The following is a 16112-nucleotide window of genomic DNA, read 5'->3' on the forward strand; positions in this document are numbered from 1 at the left end:
GAGAGCACAAGTTACACCACTCTTTGTCTCTCTCCACTGGCTGCCGGTTCATGCATGTACTAAATTCAAGGCCCTGATGCTGGCATACAAAACAGTCACTGGGTCTGCTCCAGCATACCTGAAAACATTTATGCAGAGCTACGTTCCCACCAGAAGCCTGCGGTTGGCTAAGGAACGTCACCTTGTCGTACCAAAACAAAGAGGCACCAAAACACTTTCCCGGACTTTCAGTTTCATCATATCACGGTGGTGGAATGACCTTCCCAACTCCATCCGGGAAGCTAACTCACTCTCTATCTTCAAAAAACGGTTAAAAACACATCTTTTCCAAAAGCACTTAACCGTGAAAATATAAAAAAAAAAAATAATAATTATTTAAATTTCTTGTTGCACTTAAATCTGTTTTGTATACTATTCTGATGATAGTGAAACTTTGTAATGGGGCACTTTTCGTACCACTGTCTCCTTAAGATGATTCGCTTATGTTTTCTTCTTTTGTAAATCGCTTTGGATAAAAGCGTCTGCCAAATGAATAAATGTAAATGTAAATGTCATTGGAGAATAGCCAGACTGGTTCAAGCTGACAGAAAGGCTACAGTAACTCAGGTAACCACTCTGAACAATTGTAGTGAGCAGAAAAACATCTCAGAATGCACACCGGACACTTTATTAGGACCATAATGTTCCTAATAAAGTTCTCAGTGAGTGTATTGTGGCCCCAAACAGGCTTTGGATATTTGACCCACACTATTATATCAAACCAAGCAGCATCTTCAAATAAATTATGCTATAATGATGCTAGACCTTTTCTTATAACTTACTTCACCTTTATTTTTGCAGTTATTTTTAACCAACTGGTTCCATGGTCATATTTAGTCGATGTATAAAATCAGTTACCCTCAATTTCAAACAGATGTCCAGGCACTGTAAACTCTAAGTTTGTCATTACTGGAAAAATCAATCTTAATTAAATGTTACTTGAAATGTCAAGTTTTTGGCTCATAACAGATATGTATGTTTCTTGAACTTAATTTATTTTTTCTTTAAATCTATAGACTTAATATTTTAAGTGTTAATAACTCAAACTACTGAGTACAAACTGAGGCTATGGGGAATACCCATAATGCCTTGTGCTTGAATTATTTAATTATGTTTACTTGGTCAAAGGGAACATATGGGGGCATTTAAATAGTTGTTATTAAGAATTTAGATTTTAGCTCTTTTGTAGTATTATGTTATATTGTTGCAAATAGTTGTTTCGTGTGATGTCTCCATTAGTGTCAGGGTTTCCACACATCCTGGAAAACCTAACATTCTGCAATGCAGTTTTCAAATCATGGAAAATACCTAAATGTCCTGGAAAATATTTAGGTATAATAAAACTGTTTGACAGTGTGGCTAACATGATTTTTGTTACATAGTAACGATCGGGACTCTGGATAGGTTTCAAATACACAAATTCATTGGATAGGTGTCAACTACACAAATTCGTATAGTTTTGTCACTGCCGGCGGCTGCACATTGTGAAACAACATCAACGGTTGACTGTCATGTACGAAGCCTTATCTACTGTCATCTCTGTTTTGCTCTGACAAAATATGCTCTGACAAAATAGTGAAAGTATTGATACAGTAAAAATTTTCATTCTAATAATGGTGTTTTTTAAACTACAAAAAAACTTAAGTTGCAATTCTTAGATGGTTCATGGTCAAACAGCAAATGTTTTGGAAAATGAGTTCACAACCCAAGGTGGTACCGTGGTGATGTGGCCTTTACACTATGGGATGTGAATTAATTTTCAATAATAAATGAATGATCCGAGTCTGCTTATACCCTGGTTACTACATGTAGGGCCCTTTGATTTCCACGATGTGAAAAAAGGGACAGAATCACAGAATCCAGTCGTAAAAATGGCATTAGCTATAAAACACAGAATGTCTCAGAATTTGACATATTTGGAAAGAAAAAGAATGTTTAGTTTAGGAATGTGCCAGGGTGGTCGATTATTCAACTAGTCATCCAACAACCAAGTACTACATTTTTTCCCCCCCTGTTGGACCCTGTTAACAATATCAGTGTTATCCTTGTGCATGTGTAACTAAAGCTGGCTCTACACTAGCAGTCTCAAAAAAGTTGTTATGGCCGAGGGTGTCCACCTGGAGCCACGGGCGCATGCGCAATGCGGTGGATCACCGCTGTCAGGCTGCTCTAACACCATGGACAGTGCCGGCCTTCAACCAACAGGGTGTTATGCTGGGTCAAATTTTCAGAAGAAAAGCGGTGACCACAGATGCATCCAACACAGGTTGGGGCACGGTGTGCGATGGACAGGTGCGAAATGGGAGTGGCACATTAACGCCTAGAACTACTTACTGTCTTTCTTGTGTTGAGAGCTTTTCATTGCATTTTGAAGCAGAGAGCATTACAAGGGGAATGGAGACTTCATCCTCAGACAGTGTTGAAGATTCATGAATCTTTCGGCAAAGCGGAAGTTAACCTATTCGTCTCTGGGGAGAACGCCCAGTGTCCCCTTTAGTACTCCATGTCCCAAGCACCGATGGACATGCTGGCTCACAAATGGCCAGAGAAACGCAAGTATGCATTTCTCCCGATGTGCCTCATTATTTTTGTCATCAGCAAAGTCTTAGTGGACATGGAAACAGTTCTGTTAATCGCACCGAAATGGCCCAATCAGTCCTGATTTCCGGAGATGATGGAAATTCTAGACGGCCCTCTATAGGAAATACAGCTGAATACCTACACGTTTGACACGTTTCACATTTCAACGGCGCACATCAGATGAGCCAGAACTGGCTCAGTCGGTGATGAATACCTTTTTACAGGCTAGAGCACTGTCCACGAGATGCCTCTATACACTTAAATGGGATGTGTTTGCAAATTGGTGCGCTTTGAAAGACCCAGTGAATTGCCCCATTGCTGATTTTTTGACATTCTTTCAAGAGCGTCTGGATGCTGGTCTTACCCAGTCAATGCTCAAGGTTTATGTAGTGACTATATCAGCATACCATTGCCCTGGAGGCTGGCTTGTCGATAGGCAAACATAATCTTGTCATAAAGTTCCTTAGGGGAGCAAGGCGTTTGAACCCCCCCCTCACCCTGCTATGGTGCTGACTTGGGTGCTGAAGACACTCAAATTCCTGGTTCGAGCCATTGGAATCTGTTGAGCTGCGGATGCTTTCCTTAAAGACCGCACTCGTACTGGCTTTGGCCTCATTTAAATGCTTGCGTGACATGCAGGCGCTGTCGACTGACAGGTCATGCCTGGAGTTTAGTCCAGATCTGTCAAAAACCACCATTAAACATAGAAAAGGCTACATGCCTAAGGTTTTATTGCCTTTCAAGGCTCAGGTGGTTCATTTGCAAGCCTTCCTTCCCCCACGATTTAATTCAGATGAAGAGCAATCTATGCATTTGTCATGCCCGGTGAGGACATTGCATAAATGTGTTGAGCGCAACAGTCAATTTAGACTGTCGGATCAGCTCTTTATTTTTTATGGAGGACGAACAAAAGGGGTGTCCGTCTCCAAACAAAGGCTCTCTCACTGGATTGTTGATGCGATTGTACTCACTTACAAATCACAAGGTAAAAATTGCCCTATTGGTTTAAAAGCGCATTCAACCAGAGGCATGGCTTCTTCATAGGTGTGGACAAACAGTGTATCCTTACAGGACATACATTTGGCAGCAGGATGGTCCTCACAAAACACGTTTGCAAGATTTTATAACCTGGATGTGGCGTCCATCTCCTCACAAGTCCTCTATGTATAGTGCGCTGCTTACTTTCAAGCGGGTGACCCCAAGCCCTTATTACAGGTGGGCTACCAACTATAATCAATACAGCCACCTAATTATATGATGCTGAACTGCCCCTTTAAAGTCATAAGTACTCCCATAACAAATATAACCTACTTTTCCAACCATGTTGTGAGAGGGTTAATTTACCATACTGTGTAAATTTACTGTGTAAATATGTATATCTATATATATGGTTCATATAGATCCCAGACTACATTCATTTCCATCTGGTGTCCGCCATGTGGGACTATTCATATACACGTAATATGACTTAAGTCATCGGTCTGTGACTTCTTACGAATATCTCTATTTAGTGCTATAATTCTGGGTGAGTAATGTCATGTAGTGCAGCGTGATGGGATATTGTTCCCCATAGTGCTTACAGCAATGTCAGTGAACTGAATCGAAAGGGAATGTCTCCGGTTACAACATGCAACCTCGGTTCCCTGAGATGAAAGGAACGAGACATTGCGAAACTGGCCATACTACTGTTTCAGATTTTCATAACACGAGTGACTCACTCTTGTCCCTCGATCTGAAAATTCAGAATAAATGGTGACCGAGCACCCGCTTATATAGGCCAATTTAGTATTATGACTTCAGTCTGAAAGGGCAGGGCTCAGACACCATTGCCAATCAGAGGATTGGTGGGATTGGATAGGGGTTTCAACAAGGTCATCTAAGGACTCCCAATAGTGCTTACAACAATGTCTCGTTCCCTTCATCTCAGGGAACCGAGGTTACATGTGTAACTGGAGATGATCCACACTAACCTTTGACGACCAAAATATTTCCAAATTTTTCTCTCTAAATGTTGAAATTCTTTATTCATTTTTTTGAATATACAACGTCTATTCTATTGTAATTTAAACCTTAACTTGACTATGGGAGCAGAGGTTAGAAACACTTATATATCCATAGGCATAGTTATTTCATACTCTTAAGCAGCACTGCAGTGTATCACGTGGCGAGACAATCCCATACTGGGCGTGGGATTAAACAAAAACGGTAAAACCGCCCACTAATCTTTACAGATTACATGGAAAACCTACGAAAGATGCCCTATTACGACTTCAGTGGTCTTCAGACATGATCTACTGATCTGGTACATGAGAGGTGAAGCAATCAGGTGAGCTATGAGAGACCTCACCTAATATAGGCAACATGCCTATATTTTTTTTATGAATTTATGAATGATGTACTGACTGGTGAGCACTTTAAATTTCATTGTACTGGTGACAATGACAATAAAGGATCTATCTAAAGTATGCTGGCATAAATGATACTAGTTATATAGTCTATTAATTAAACATACTGTATGAGTAGTTTTAGAAAGTCATTACTTACATACAGTACATAAAGTAATAAAATAGCATTGAGCATTTCTGACTTTTAAATAGCAATAGTACACACCTTTTACATCTGTGACAGATATTTGCAAACCTTTTAATGCTCAAAATATTACTGTTAAGTTAATCTTATTTATCTTTTTAAAGAAATGTCCACACAGCCTTGAATAACGTTGCAAAAGCACCATCTACTGGGGATCCGTTTCAACCCAAATACACTAAAGAACTTCTATAAAAAGGTGTGGCATGACATAACAGGTGTGACACCATATTTTTTTATTTTTCAAACAAAGAATGCGGTATACATTTTTTTTTTTCTCCAAACAACAACATGAACTCATATGTATGCCAAGGATGTCAAACTAAAAGTACTTCATGCTCTAAAAAGTTGCCTTAGACAACGATCCTATGAAATGTGACAATTGAAAATGGGGTCTATCTTCAAGTACAACTGCCAGCTGACATTCTTTAAATTGGCAGTTGAGTAACAGCCATAACATTGGAGTCAATTAAAATTTTCTAGTTGTGCTATAAAGTGGAGTAGTATGTACAATCCCGAAACATCTGTAACATGTATAATGGATGACTAACACAGAAGTACAGACTAGTGAAAGAAAGTTATGTGACCTAAGTCATCACATTCTCTCAACATGTAATGGTAAATGGTGGCAAAATGCGATCATGTTAGTCAACAATTGTTGCTGCTACAGAAGTGGTGTCTAATGCACTTAAAATCTCAATGAATATCAATCTAGTTTGATATCAAGAACATGTCCGCCTCCTGACATCAGCCTCTTCCATGAAGCACTCAGTAGGACTTCTTCAATGTCATGGTGTTATGGTTGAAGTATCCATTTTGCAGACTAAAATGTTTTATTTTTGAAGGCAACGTCAAAGTCCTCTTGATGAAAGGACTCAACATGTAACAATGAAATGATTGTTTCAACTGAAGGGGGGGAATGAATCCACACACTGGTTTGACTCCCATGGCCCTCCCACCCCATTACAATTAATCGACCCTGGTCTCATTCCCATACAAAAAGACAATAAAAAAAAAACAAACAAAGCAGCCACAGTTATTAAGGAGCTGGGTCCCCAGAAACTAGTATGCTCCAGACCAGGAGTAACAGCAAGAAAAAGAAAGATGGAGAGAATAGAGTGGATGAACCATCAGTCTGTCTTGGACCTGCTTGGGCCCTCATGAGAATTTATTTGTGCTCCTTTGTTGGGGCAAAGTACAACTCCATGGGCTTGTTGACTTTCCAGTACTTCTCACTCACCAGCTCCAGGGAGAAGGAGCCGTTCAGGACCTGTGATAGGGACAAGTGATCAAAAGCGTCATATTAAAGAAACATATGCAAAATGCACATGTTACTGACTATAAGCATGTTATGGTATATAGGTATCCAATAGGGCATCACAATAAATCATATTAAAATCTAAACGGCAACTAAATTAATATACTGCAAAAATCTGTGATTTAATTACATGTATTGTGTGAAAAAGCTTTTTGAGTTTGGCTCTTTTAAAGAGAACATGAATGTTAGCACGTTAACTTCATGCAACCCCGTGTACACCTGCCTATAAATTGTATTTTGGCTTCGCAAATTTAAATGAATTTAAACCGACTGAATACTGTTCACAACAATTTAGACTGTAATTTAAGGGTTAAACTTCTAGCGCACCGAATCACGTAACAACAGCATGACGTTGATTTCCATGAAGTACTTCTATGGGCAATGAGCCAACAAAAGTCCTCTGGTAAGAATGTTTTTTTTTCTCCTTAAAACCTGTTTTGGTGTAAAGAGTAGCATCTATAGTTTTGTATGATATGATGCTTAAAAAAAATGCAATAATTTAAAATGATGTACACGTGTATTTGGGACATTATTCCCTCAAAAGTATAAAAATAAAATGGCATTTTAGTTATTTTGAATAACTTTCAACATTAACATTTCTGTGGGTCATTTTACTTCATTTGAATATAAATTGTTATATTCTATTAGTTATCACTCTTCAATATGGTTCTATTCATTAACATTATTAAATGCATAACAATATTTAATGTGCATTTTCATAGAACAAATGGGTTCATACAAAAGCTGAAAAATCAGGTGCATTTCAACTGTTCTGAGAACAGTTCAACAAGCTGCAGATGACAATGGGACAATGGTAATCGGTAGATTCAGAATTGATAATGTATAATTTTACTTTAAAATGGCTGGCAGTGATTGGATGATGCTGGCCATTATTTTGAATCAGAATTAATTATGCAGATTTCTGATGTAAAGTCTGTAGCATATAAAAAACATGAATTAACACGCCTGGAAACAAACCATTTGATTAAAAAAATTACTTTATATAGCTTGGTATTATCTACATTTCATAACTTAGTCCTGCTGTCCACATACATTTTTAGGAAAACTATTTGCTCGGGTCTCAGGAGGTTAAAGAGTAACTCTTTATATTGGCAGCAGGGCCAAAGGCTTTACGTTTTGATTTCCTAGCAGTGCAACATGATGATAAACGTGTGTCAAAATAATCGCTTTACAGTTTTTGGATCAAATCATCCATACTTGATCTTAAATGTCTGGGGAAAAAAAAATGGTCCCAAACTTACTGTGAACTGGTTGTTAGCTGTGGGAATGTAGATTGTGTACTGTTTTTCACTGGCTGCCTCTACGTTGATGGGGCTTGCATCTCCATTCTTGCGCATTTCCTCCAGGGCCAATCTGACAGCTAGGTATTTAGAGAGGTGGTCCACTGTTGCGTTACCTGAAGTTTTGATGTACCTGGTAACAAATTCCACAAATTCATATTTCAAATTTTAAGAAACTTGACAAACATATAGCTGACATATAGGAGACACCAAAAAACTGAAGGTAAAAAAGACTTAGGTCGAATTCCAAAAGTGATCATCCCTATGCCCTACTCACTCCGAAGGACAGAGATCTTGATATGGGCACTCTGAAGGGAGCATGGCATTACTATATGAATGTACCCTACTTAACAGTCTTGTGGAATGGCCCTTCGTGAAAAGATTCATTTTCTTACTTCAGTTTGGAATGACCCTTCGAGTGGCGTCCCCTTCCCGCAGTGCCCTTCAAGGGCGCAAAAATGCTGTTTGGAAAACGCCCTTAATTGAGGTGAAACGTGTATTTGGTTTGAAAAGCAAATTAAATATATTATTTGAAGGTGGTCTGCCAATCTTTTAGTGAGTTGATTCAAAGCGATGACTCACCTTGTCTGAGCAGAGTCTTCTTTCTCCATCAGCGTTGGGTGAGGACGAAACACTAGTTCAATCTCACTGGCCCCATCCAGGGCCATGTCTCCTCCTCCGTTCTCTGTGGCATTGTCCATGTCAAGACCAGAGTCGTCAGATGTCTTGGTTCGTTTGATGCTGGGCCCGGCCTCTTGGTTACTGTGCACTGATGCATTGCTGCAGTGTGAGCTGTCCCCATTATCTTCTGCCCCACTGCCATTCTCAATCTGGTGCTTCTTTCCCCGCTGAAGTCTACAGCGCCCCCCACGGTAAAAATGATGCCAACATAATAACATAAACAGACGATAGAGTAAAACAAAAATAAGAAAACTTTACATTTTGATCTCTCCAAAATGACAAAAAACACCCAAGAATACCATCTTAAGCTAGAACTGAACACGATTTAAAGAACTAAAAACGGCAGTATCAAGACAACAAATATGGGAATTTGACAGCAGTAAATAAGAGATAAGAAAATGCAAAAACAGACAATTCAAATACTGATATATTTGGAAAACATCTTTTTCTTTCAGCCTTATACCAGACAACAATTCTTGACTGATCAGATGCTCTGTGCTGACCTGTTAATGGCTTGGATTTTTAGGCCTTCCTCAATACTGTGGCTGAGAGCATGTTGGTTGTTGTGTTTGCTGATGCGGGCCAGCACTCTCTCCTGGTGGGCCTCATACTCGTCTCTGCTGGGGTAGATCTTACTGATCAGGGCGTCAAAGTTGGGGTCTGGTCGGAGGGAGCGCTTAGACACCAGCTTCTTCCTGCATGTTGGACACTCCTTATTCCTGTCAACCACAGAAGATATAAAATTGATCAGGTGACAATGCAGAGATGTAGCTCAATACAATCATATTGAACACGAATGAAAAACAAAAATTTTATATCAGCCTGGAATTTAGACAGTCTAAACTGTCTAGGGCCTTGTGATGAGCACTGCTGTGGAAATTTCACACGGTTCATTAATATTGTTGATGCAACGTAATGCTTGCTAGCCCCAGTCAGCTGCGTGCTTCCAACATCTTTTCTCTCATTTGTGAACTAATCAGTCTTTTTGAACTTTTTACTGAACAAATCGTTCTCGCTCACCTCCATACATGGACTCATGTTTCTCATACACTGACATTTTTGAAGCCAATGGTCCCTAGTTTGAAACAGAAAACTGCTTTGGTGACTTTTCATGCCTTTAAAGCTAATAGCATTTGAGTGCAGACTGTAAATTAGCATATCAATGGTTTGACACACTAAAAGAAAATGCCCCTTCACTGAACAAGCGAGTATCAGGATCTGTTGACCGACTGAAGGAGAAGAGGAGGAATGTCATTCTTTTACAAAGATCTTGTTCAACAAGTAGAGAAAGTGGCTGGATGAATTATGACTAAATGTGGCTGATGACATTACAATGTAATTGAATCCCTTATCACTTTTTTGTAGGCAAATATTGTTGTCATTTTGTATAGTCATGCACAGCAGTTCACAAAATGATGGATATGCCTTGTTGTCATTTGTAGGGGAAAATGTTTATGATGCTTGAACACTGTATTCTCTTGACAAGGGCCAAATTGTTCTACACGACTAGATCAGAGCATCTCCAAAATGGCAGGTCTTGTGGGGTGTTCCTGGTATGCAGTGGTTAGTACCTACCAAAAGTGGTCCAAGGAAGGACAACCGGTGAACTGGCGACAGGGTCATAGGAGCCCAAGGCTTATTGATGTGTGTATGGAGCGAAGGCTAGCCCGTCTGGTCTGATCCCACAGAAAAGGTACTGTAGCACAAATTGCTGAAAGACTGAATGCTGGCCATGATAGAAAGGTGTCAGAACACACAGTGCATCACAGCTTGGTGCATATGGAGCTGCTTAGCCACAGACCGGTCAGAGTGCCCATGCTGAACCCTGTCCACAGCCGAAAACGCAACAATGATGTGTCAAAACTGGACCATGGATCAATGGGAGGAAGCCTGGTCTGACGAATCACGTTTTCTTTTAGGGGCGGCTGTGGCTCAGGTGGTAGAGTGGGTTGTCCACTAATCACAGGGTTGGTGACACCGAACACCCTGAATGCCAAGTTGCTCCCAATGGCAGGCTAGCACCTTGTATGTCTGCCAACATTGGTGTGTGAATGGGTGTGTGAATGGGTGAATAGGATGCAGTGTAAAGTGCTTTGATACCGCTAAAGTTAAAAAAGCGATATTAGGCAGGTGATTTTAATGTTGTGGCTGATAAGTGTATAATGATTCTAAGGTAATTTTAAGCTATTAATCCACCGACGTGCGTAAATATGGGTCCGGTGTTGCAGGCTTGTGGATGTGCATGGTAGCACTGCTGCTGAAAAAATCCTAGAGATTATAAAATTCAATTCAACTTTAAAAACGGAATTCAGGAAAAAATAAAATAAAACTGAATTTGATCAAAATAAATAAAACGACATACATAGGGCGATACCTGTCCTTGACATCACTGACCTGTAAAATCCAGTCCTATATTCAGGTACTCTTCCATATCGCAGAAAGTTATAGTATACTATAAATCTAAACCCATAATTCTTTATAAATACTGATGACATTAACGCACCCCGATCTGAGAGCAGTGATGATGCAGTCTGCACAGAAACGGTGCAGGCACTCCTTTGTGGTCATGGTATTCTTCAACATGTCCAGGCAGATGGGACACATGAGCTCACTGTGCAAGCTGCGTGGAGACACCGCTATCTCCAGACCATCCGTGATGGCTTCCTAAAGGAGTAGAAAAGTACAGAAGCGGTGAATGGGGTTCAAAACAAATCTACATGTCCTAAACTGTCTCTCACTTCTCAAAACTGCTTCTCTTGACTTATAGGGCTGGGTCTCGTTAAAAAAAATTAGATATTGATACCGATATCTTGACTTCGATATCGGTTCCTAAGCGATACTTTTTTCGATACCAATTTTATGAAATCCGTTTTAACAAGATTACAAACATAACCTCAAAAAAAAACTTTGGTTTTATTTTTTCAGTTTGTTGACTTTTTATCCTCATATCAGGGTCGGCAGGGGCAGAGGCTATAACATTAACGTGAAGAGGAAAAAAAAACAAAACAAGAAAGCTAAACTGTTAATTCTGCCAACCCTAAGGATAAGTACGGTTTAACAAGATAACTAGTTTAATGCGAGTTAAACTTGATCAGTTACTGTCAACTTTAACCCTCTGGGGTCTGAGGGTGTTTTGGACCCAGGAGAAGTTTTGACATGCCTTGACATTTGTGCTTTTTTCAGTTGTGTAAAAACACATTAATGGCTAAAGTCTGATAACACTGTATTCAGCACAAACTGGGCTACAATAATATGTGAGCAACAGGTGTGTACATGTTTATATTTTTGAGAAAAAAACATTTATGTGTGGTTTTTGAAAAAACTACATTTTTAAGTCATTGAAATAAGGCCATATAACACATAATAAATATTTGTCCACAAGCCTTTTGAGAACTGGATCTTGTAGCCTAGATTTTCTGATGTGAAAACCATCCTGATCACTCATTCATACAAAACAATATAGTAATTTAACTTTTGTAAGACACGTTTAGTGTTAGAAAGGTCATAAGCAAGGAGGCGTGAATGATCATGAATATGGATTGTAATTCACACCTGAGGAGACAAAAGAACCCCTGGGCCTATCAATGAGGAATGTGACAGAAAGAGAATGAATGCGAGGAGACTTAATGATCAAAATCAAGTTAAAATAAATAATCTGACTATACATTTTCTTTACATAAAGACTTTACTTAATTTTAGACAAACAATACCATTTAAAAGAAGTCTCTTCTGCTCACCAATAGTGATATTCTGAACTATTTTTACAATTTAAAAGAACTTTTTTCTATTTGAATATATTGTAAAATGCAATTTGTGATCAAAGCTTTTTAGCATCATTACTGCAGTCTTCAGTGTCACATGATCCTTCAGAAATCATTATAATTAACTGATTTTCTAATATGGGCATATTTAAAGTTCCTTTTACTCATTTACACCCGAACACATTTGCAAGCACAAGCTTTGTTGATGATAATGAGGCAGCATAAACACTATATAAAATATAATCTAAACATTCATATTATTTTTATCATATTACAGATCATATTTTTATCATACAGCATACAATTTAAATACCTGCTTCAGCCGAAACAGCATTTAAATGAAACTAAAACTTGCTTATTAGGACATATTTCAAATGTCAATACTCTGAATCCTGGCTGGCAAGTCTGGAAACAGTCCCACTAGTAAAATATGTACATGTTTATATAAAATAGCATGTCAACTAATGAAAACTAAATGTTAGCAACATTAAAATTGTATCCTCTGCTTGATCAAGTCTCTCTTCAAAATACAAACGTTCATCGGAGTCCCGCTCTTCTTCTAAGGAAAATGTTAACTCTTCTTCACTATCCAGGAGTTTTCTCACTCATGTATTGTGCTGTCTTCCAAACATGCAGATAAGTGAATGAACTGATGTTTTTAAGGCACAGTCGGGGCGTTTACCATTTGATTTGATCGTCTCAGCACATTAGAGTATGAAAGGCGCTTTCTTTAGACATATGTTTCATGTTTGTGTGATAAGTATTCGCAGAGTTTCAGTTCATTTTTCTGACGTGTATCAGATATATGCTCACAAACCCAGAGACTGCTGAAAGTGCACCCTTTTTATTTTCTTTATTTTACAAAAGCACAAGGTTTTGTTGTTAGTGTACACAAATAAAAGTAGACCCTTTATAGTCTCTAATGATGACTTACACTTATCTGTATGCCCCCAAAACGCTGTTTCCGCTGTAATGACGAAAAAAATCCAGCAGGACGCGCCGGCGTGTCCGTCGACCCCAGAGGGTTAAAGCATTTTTTGTATCGATTTAACTATCTATAGCCATACATCCAAACAATATCTAAGGTCCCAGTTGTCCCCCCCCGGACTATGTCACCGCACACAGAAACGTTAATTTAACAAGTACATGTTCAAGGAAGCTCTTTGGCAGGAGGACGCTGAAAGGATTCTTGCATTCGAAGACGGAGCAAGTTTATTCCGTGCACTGTCAAGTGCTTAAACAGATTTGTCGTGTTCCCGGTCTTGGCAGCAATTATCTTGTTGCAAATATTGCATTGCACGCTGTTGGTATAGAGTCTGGTGAAATGTAGCCACACTTTTGATCTTTTCCACATCTTTTACATCTATGGGGGTTGGGACGCATACACACTGCCTCACACGTGAGCTGTGTCTCTGGGTGTAACCGGCATAAACTAGTGTTTTTCCTTGATGCCTAAACACAGCCAATCACCAGCACTTTTGGATTTGGGCACATCTAGCGTGCTACATGCTTTTCACTGACGTTGGCGAGATTAACCCCTTAGGTATCGAAATTTGGTACCGAACGACAAGACATTTTTCGATACTCGATAGTTTCGAGAAAATTCGGTCGGTGCCTAAAATGTATCAAACTCGATACCCAGCACTACTGACTTATAGTCAGAAGTACAAACAAAAACAATTTATAAATAAAAATTCAAATATACCAACTGTGAACAATAATTCTGCAACTATGTATAATGGATGATGCTTAGGCATATTGTTTTACTTACCTGTGGATTTCTCTGTAATTCATAGAGACTGAGCTCCCAGGTCTTGCTGAGGGGTTGAACCCCATTCGCTTGTATGGTCTGTGTCATCTGTATGCACTGTGCTTCCTTCACCTCTGTGATAAAGCAGCCAAAGAGAACAGTATTGACATTGTGCGAGAAAAACAACATTTAAATCCACAACAATAAGCTCTTCAGATAGTGAGATGCAGAATCAAAACAAAGCAAATATATATATTTTTTAATTTCACACTTCATAGCTGAACGTCCGTCTACGTTGTATAAAAAACATGAATACCCTCTGAAATACAATGATCTTACAATTTTCAAATATCCTTGTACAGAACAATGACAATATAGAAAGTTGATGATAGTCTCTGACAAATGATATTTCTGAAATGACATGATCTGAGAGCACATGTTATGGTCTGTTTACGTTGATTTCAGCAGGAAGCAGTTGTGCGATTAATTCCATAAAATTACATGTATTTTTAAAGATCTTCAAACACGCTGCTTTACGGTTGTTTAAAATCAAAATTTACAGTAATAATCTATCTAACCCTGCAGTTACGGGCTAACTAGCTAAATTAGCTCCTGATGGCACTTATAACTCTTTGTGTTACTAAATAGAAAAGGCCTCTGCCCGCACTTATAAAGTGTCTTTAAAAATGATTGTGTCAATCCTAACGCAACACGTACATATTAAATAACCCAAAACAAAGTGAACGGGAGTGGAAAAATACATGTGGAAAGGTTTTATCTCCTGCGCTGTCATGAAAACGCAAAGCAAACGAGCTAACAGCTAACTCTTCCTGCTAATACAGATGGCTGTGGTTTGCAATGGCCATAAAATCAAGCTTGAAATCAACGTCAACATGCTTGTTGCTTATGAAAAAATGTACGCAGACGAAAACATCAACTTCGACAACCAGAAATAAAACATTTAGGTTTCAACCGCAGCTGTTTACATACTTACATTTCAATGTTGTGGGTATTCTCTCTCCTGCCAGCGCGTTCTGCTGAGCTCAATATGGCGGATTTTGCGTGAACATTGAACTCTGGGAAGTGTAGTATTTTAAATGACACTAAATAGAGTCAGTTCTGCAGTTCTTCACTTTAAAAGGATAGTTCACCCAAACAGGACAATTATCTCATCATTTACTCACCCTCATGCTAACCCGGATGTGTATGACTCTATCTTCTACTGAACACAACTATCTTTAGAAGAATAGAACAGCTCTGTTGGTCCATACAATGCAAGTGAATGGTGACCAACATTTCGAAGCTCCAAAAAGTACATAAAGGCAGCCTAAAAGTAATCCATAGGATTCCAGGGGTTAAATCCATGCCTTCAGAAGTTATATGATATGTATGGGTCAGAAACATATCAATTTAAGATTTAAGTCTTTTTTACTATGAATTCTCCCCCCTGTCCAGTAGGTGGTGTTATGCACGAAGAATGCGATTCATCAAAAACAAAAGAAGAGGAATGTGGAAATGAAAGCAGAGATCTTCAATGCAGAGATAACAACCTAATGAGCTGTTTCCTTACTACATTTTTCTACTGAGGCAGAACGCTGTGTACTCCCAGACACGAGCGGAACATTGTTATGGACCACGCGTGACACGGACGGTTAAGCCTTTGCACACCATCTCCAGGACACGAGCGGGGTCCAAATTGGGGTGGCAAAGCTAATTTTTAGGGTGGCAGCTGCCACCCTGTGCCACCTTCTGGCCCCACCCCTGGACCGCCGTGTTATGCTATTTTATGCTAAGTTTAAAGGCTCTCCTATGTAGAAGGATTCTGGTGAAAGTGGAGTTTTATAGTAAAAAAAATGACTTAAATATGAATCTGTTTCTCAACACACTTATCACACAGTTATCAAATCACTCCAGAAGATATGGATTAAACCACTGAATTCATGTGGATTACTTTTATGCTGCCTTTATATGCTTTGTGGACCTTCAAAAGTTCTGGCCACCATTCACTTGCATTGTATGGACCTACAGAGCTCCTAAAAATCTTTGTGTGCATTCAGCAGAAAGACATACACATCTGGAATGGCATGATTTGAGTA

At 39.1% G+C, this 16112-nt stretch overlaps 1 protein-coding gene across 2 annotated transcripts; it reads right to left on the reverse strand.

The window, feature by feature from the left end:
* Window positions 1–5424: 5424 nt before the first annotated feature.
* LOC127648770 (E3 ubiquitin-protein ligase RING2) lies at window positions 5425–15169 on the reverse strand. 2 transcript variants are annotated; one of them, XM_052133524.1, is made up of 8 exons: window positions 15011–15169; window positions 14038–14150; window positions 11009–11169; window positions 9009–9224; window positions 8407–8679; window positions 8220–8285; window positions 7786–7957; window positions 5425–6475 (listed from the first exon to the last, which is right to left on the reverse strand). In XM_052133524.1, the coding sequence occupies exons 2-8, from the start codon at window positions 14122–14124 to the stop codon at window positions 6374–6376; spliced, it is 1077 nt and encodes a 358-aa protein (XP_051989484.1). In that variant the 5' UTR covers window positions 14125–14150; window positions 15011–15169; the 3' UTR covers window positions 5425–6373. The 2 variants fall into 2 exon arrangements, with proteins under 2 accessions (XP_051989484.1, XP_051989485.1); XM_052133525.1 differs by lacking the exon at window positions 8220–8285 and having other exon boundaries at window positions 15011–15167.
* Window positions 15170–16112: the final 943 nt, after the last annotated feature.

Source organism: Xyrauchen texanus, chromosome 9 (genome assembly GCF_025860055.1).
Source record: "Xyrauchen texanus isolate HMW12.3.18 chromosome 9, RBS_HiC_50CHRs, whole genome shotgun sequence".
Classification (NCBI taxonomy): Eukaryota; Metazoa; Chordata; class Actinopteri; order Cypriniformes; family Catostomidae; genus Xyrauchen; species Xyrauchen texanus.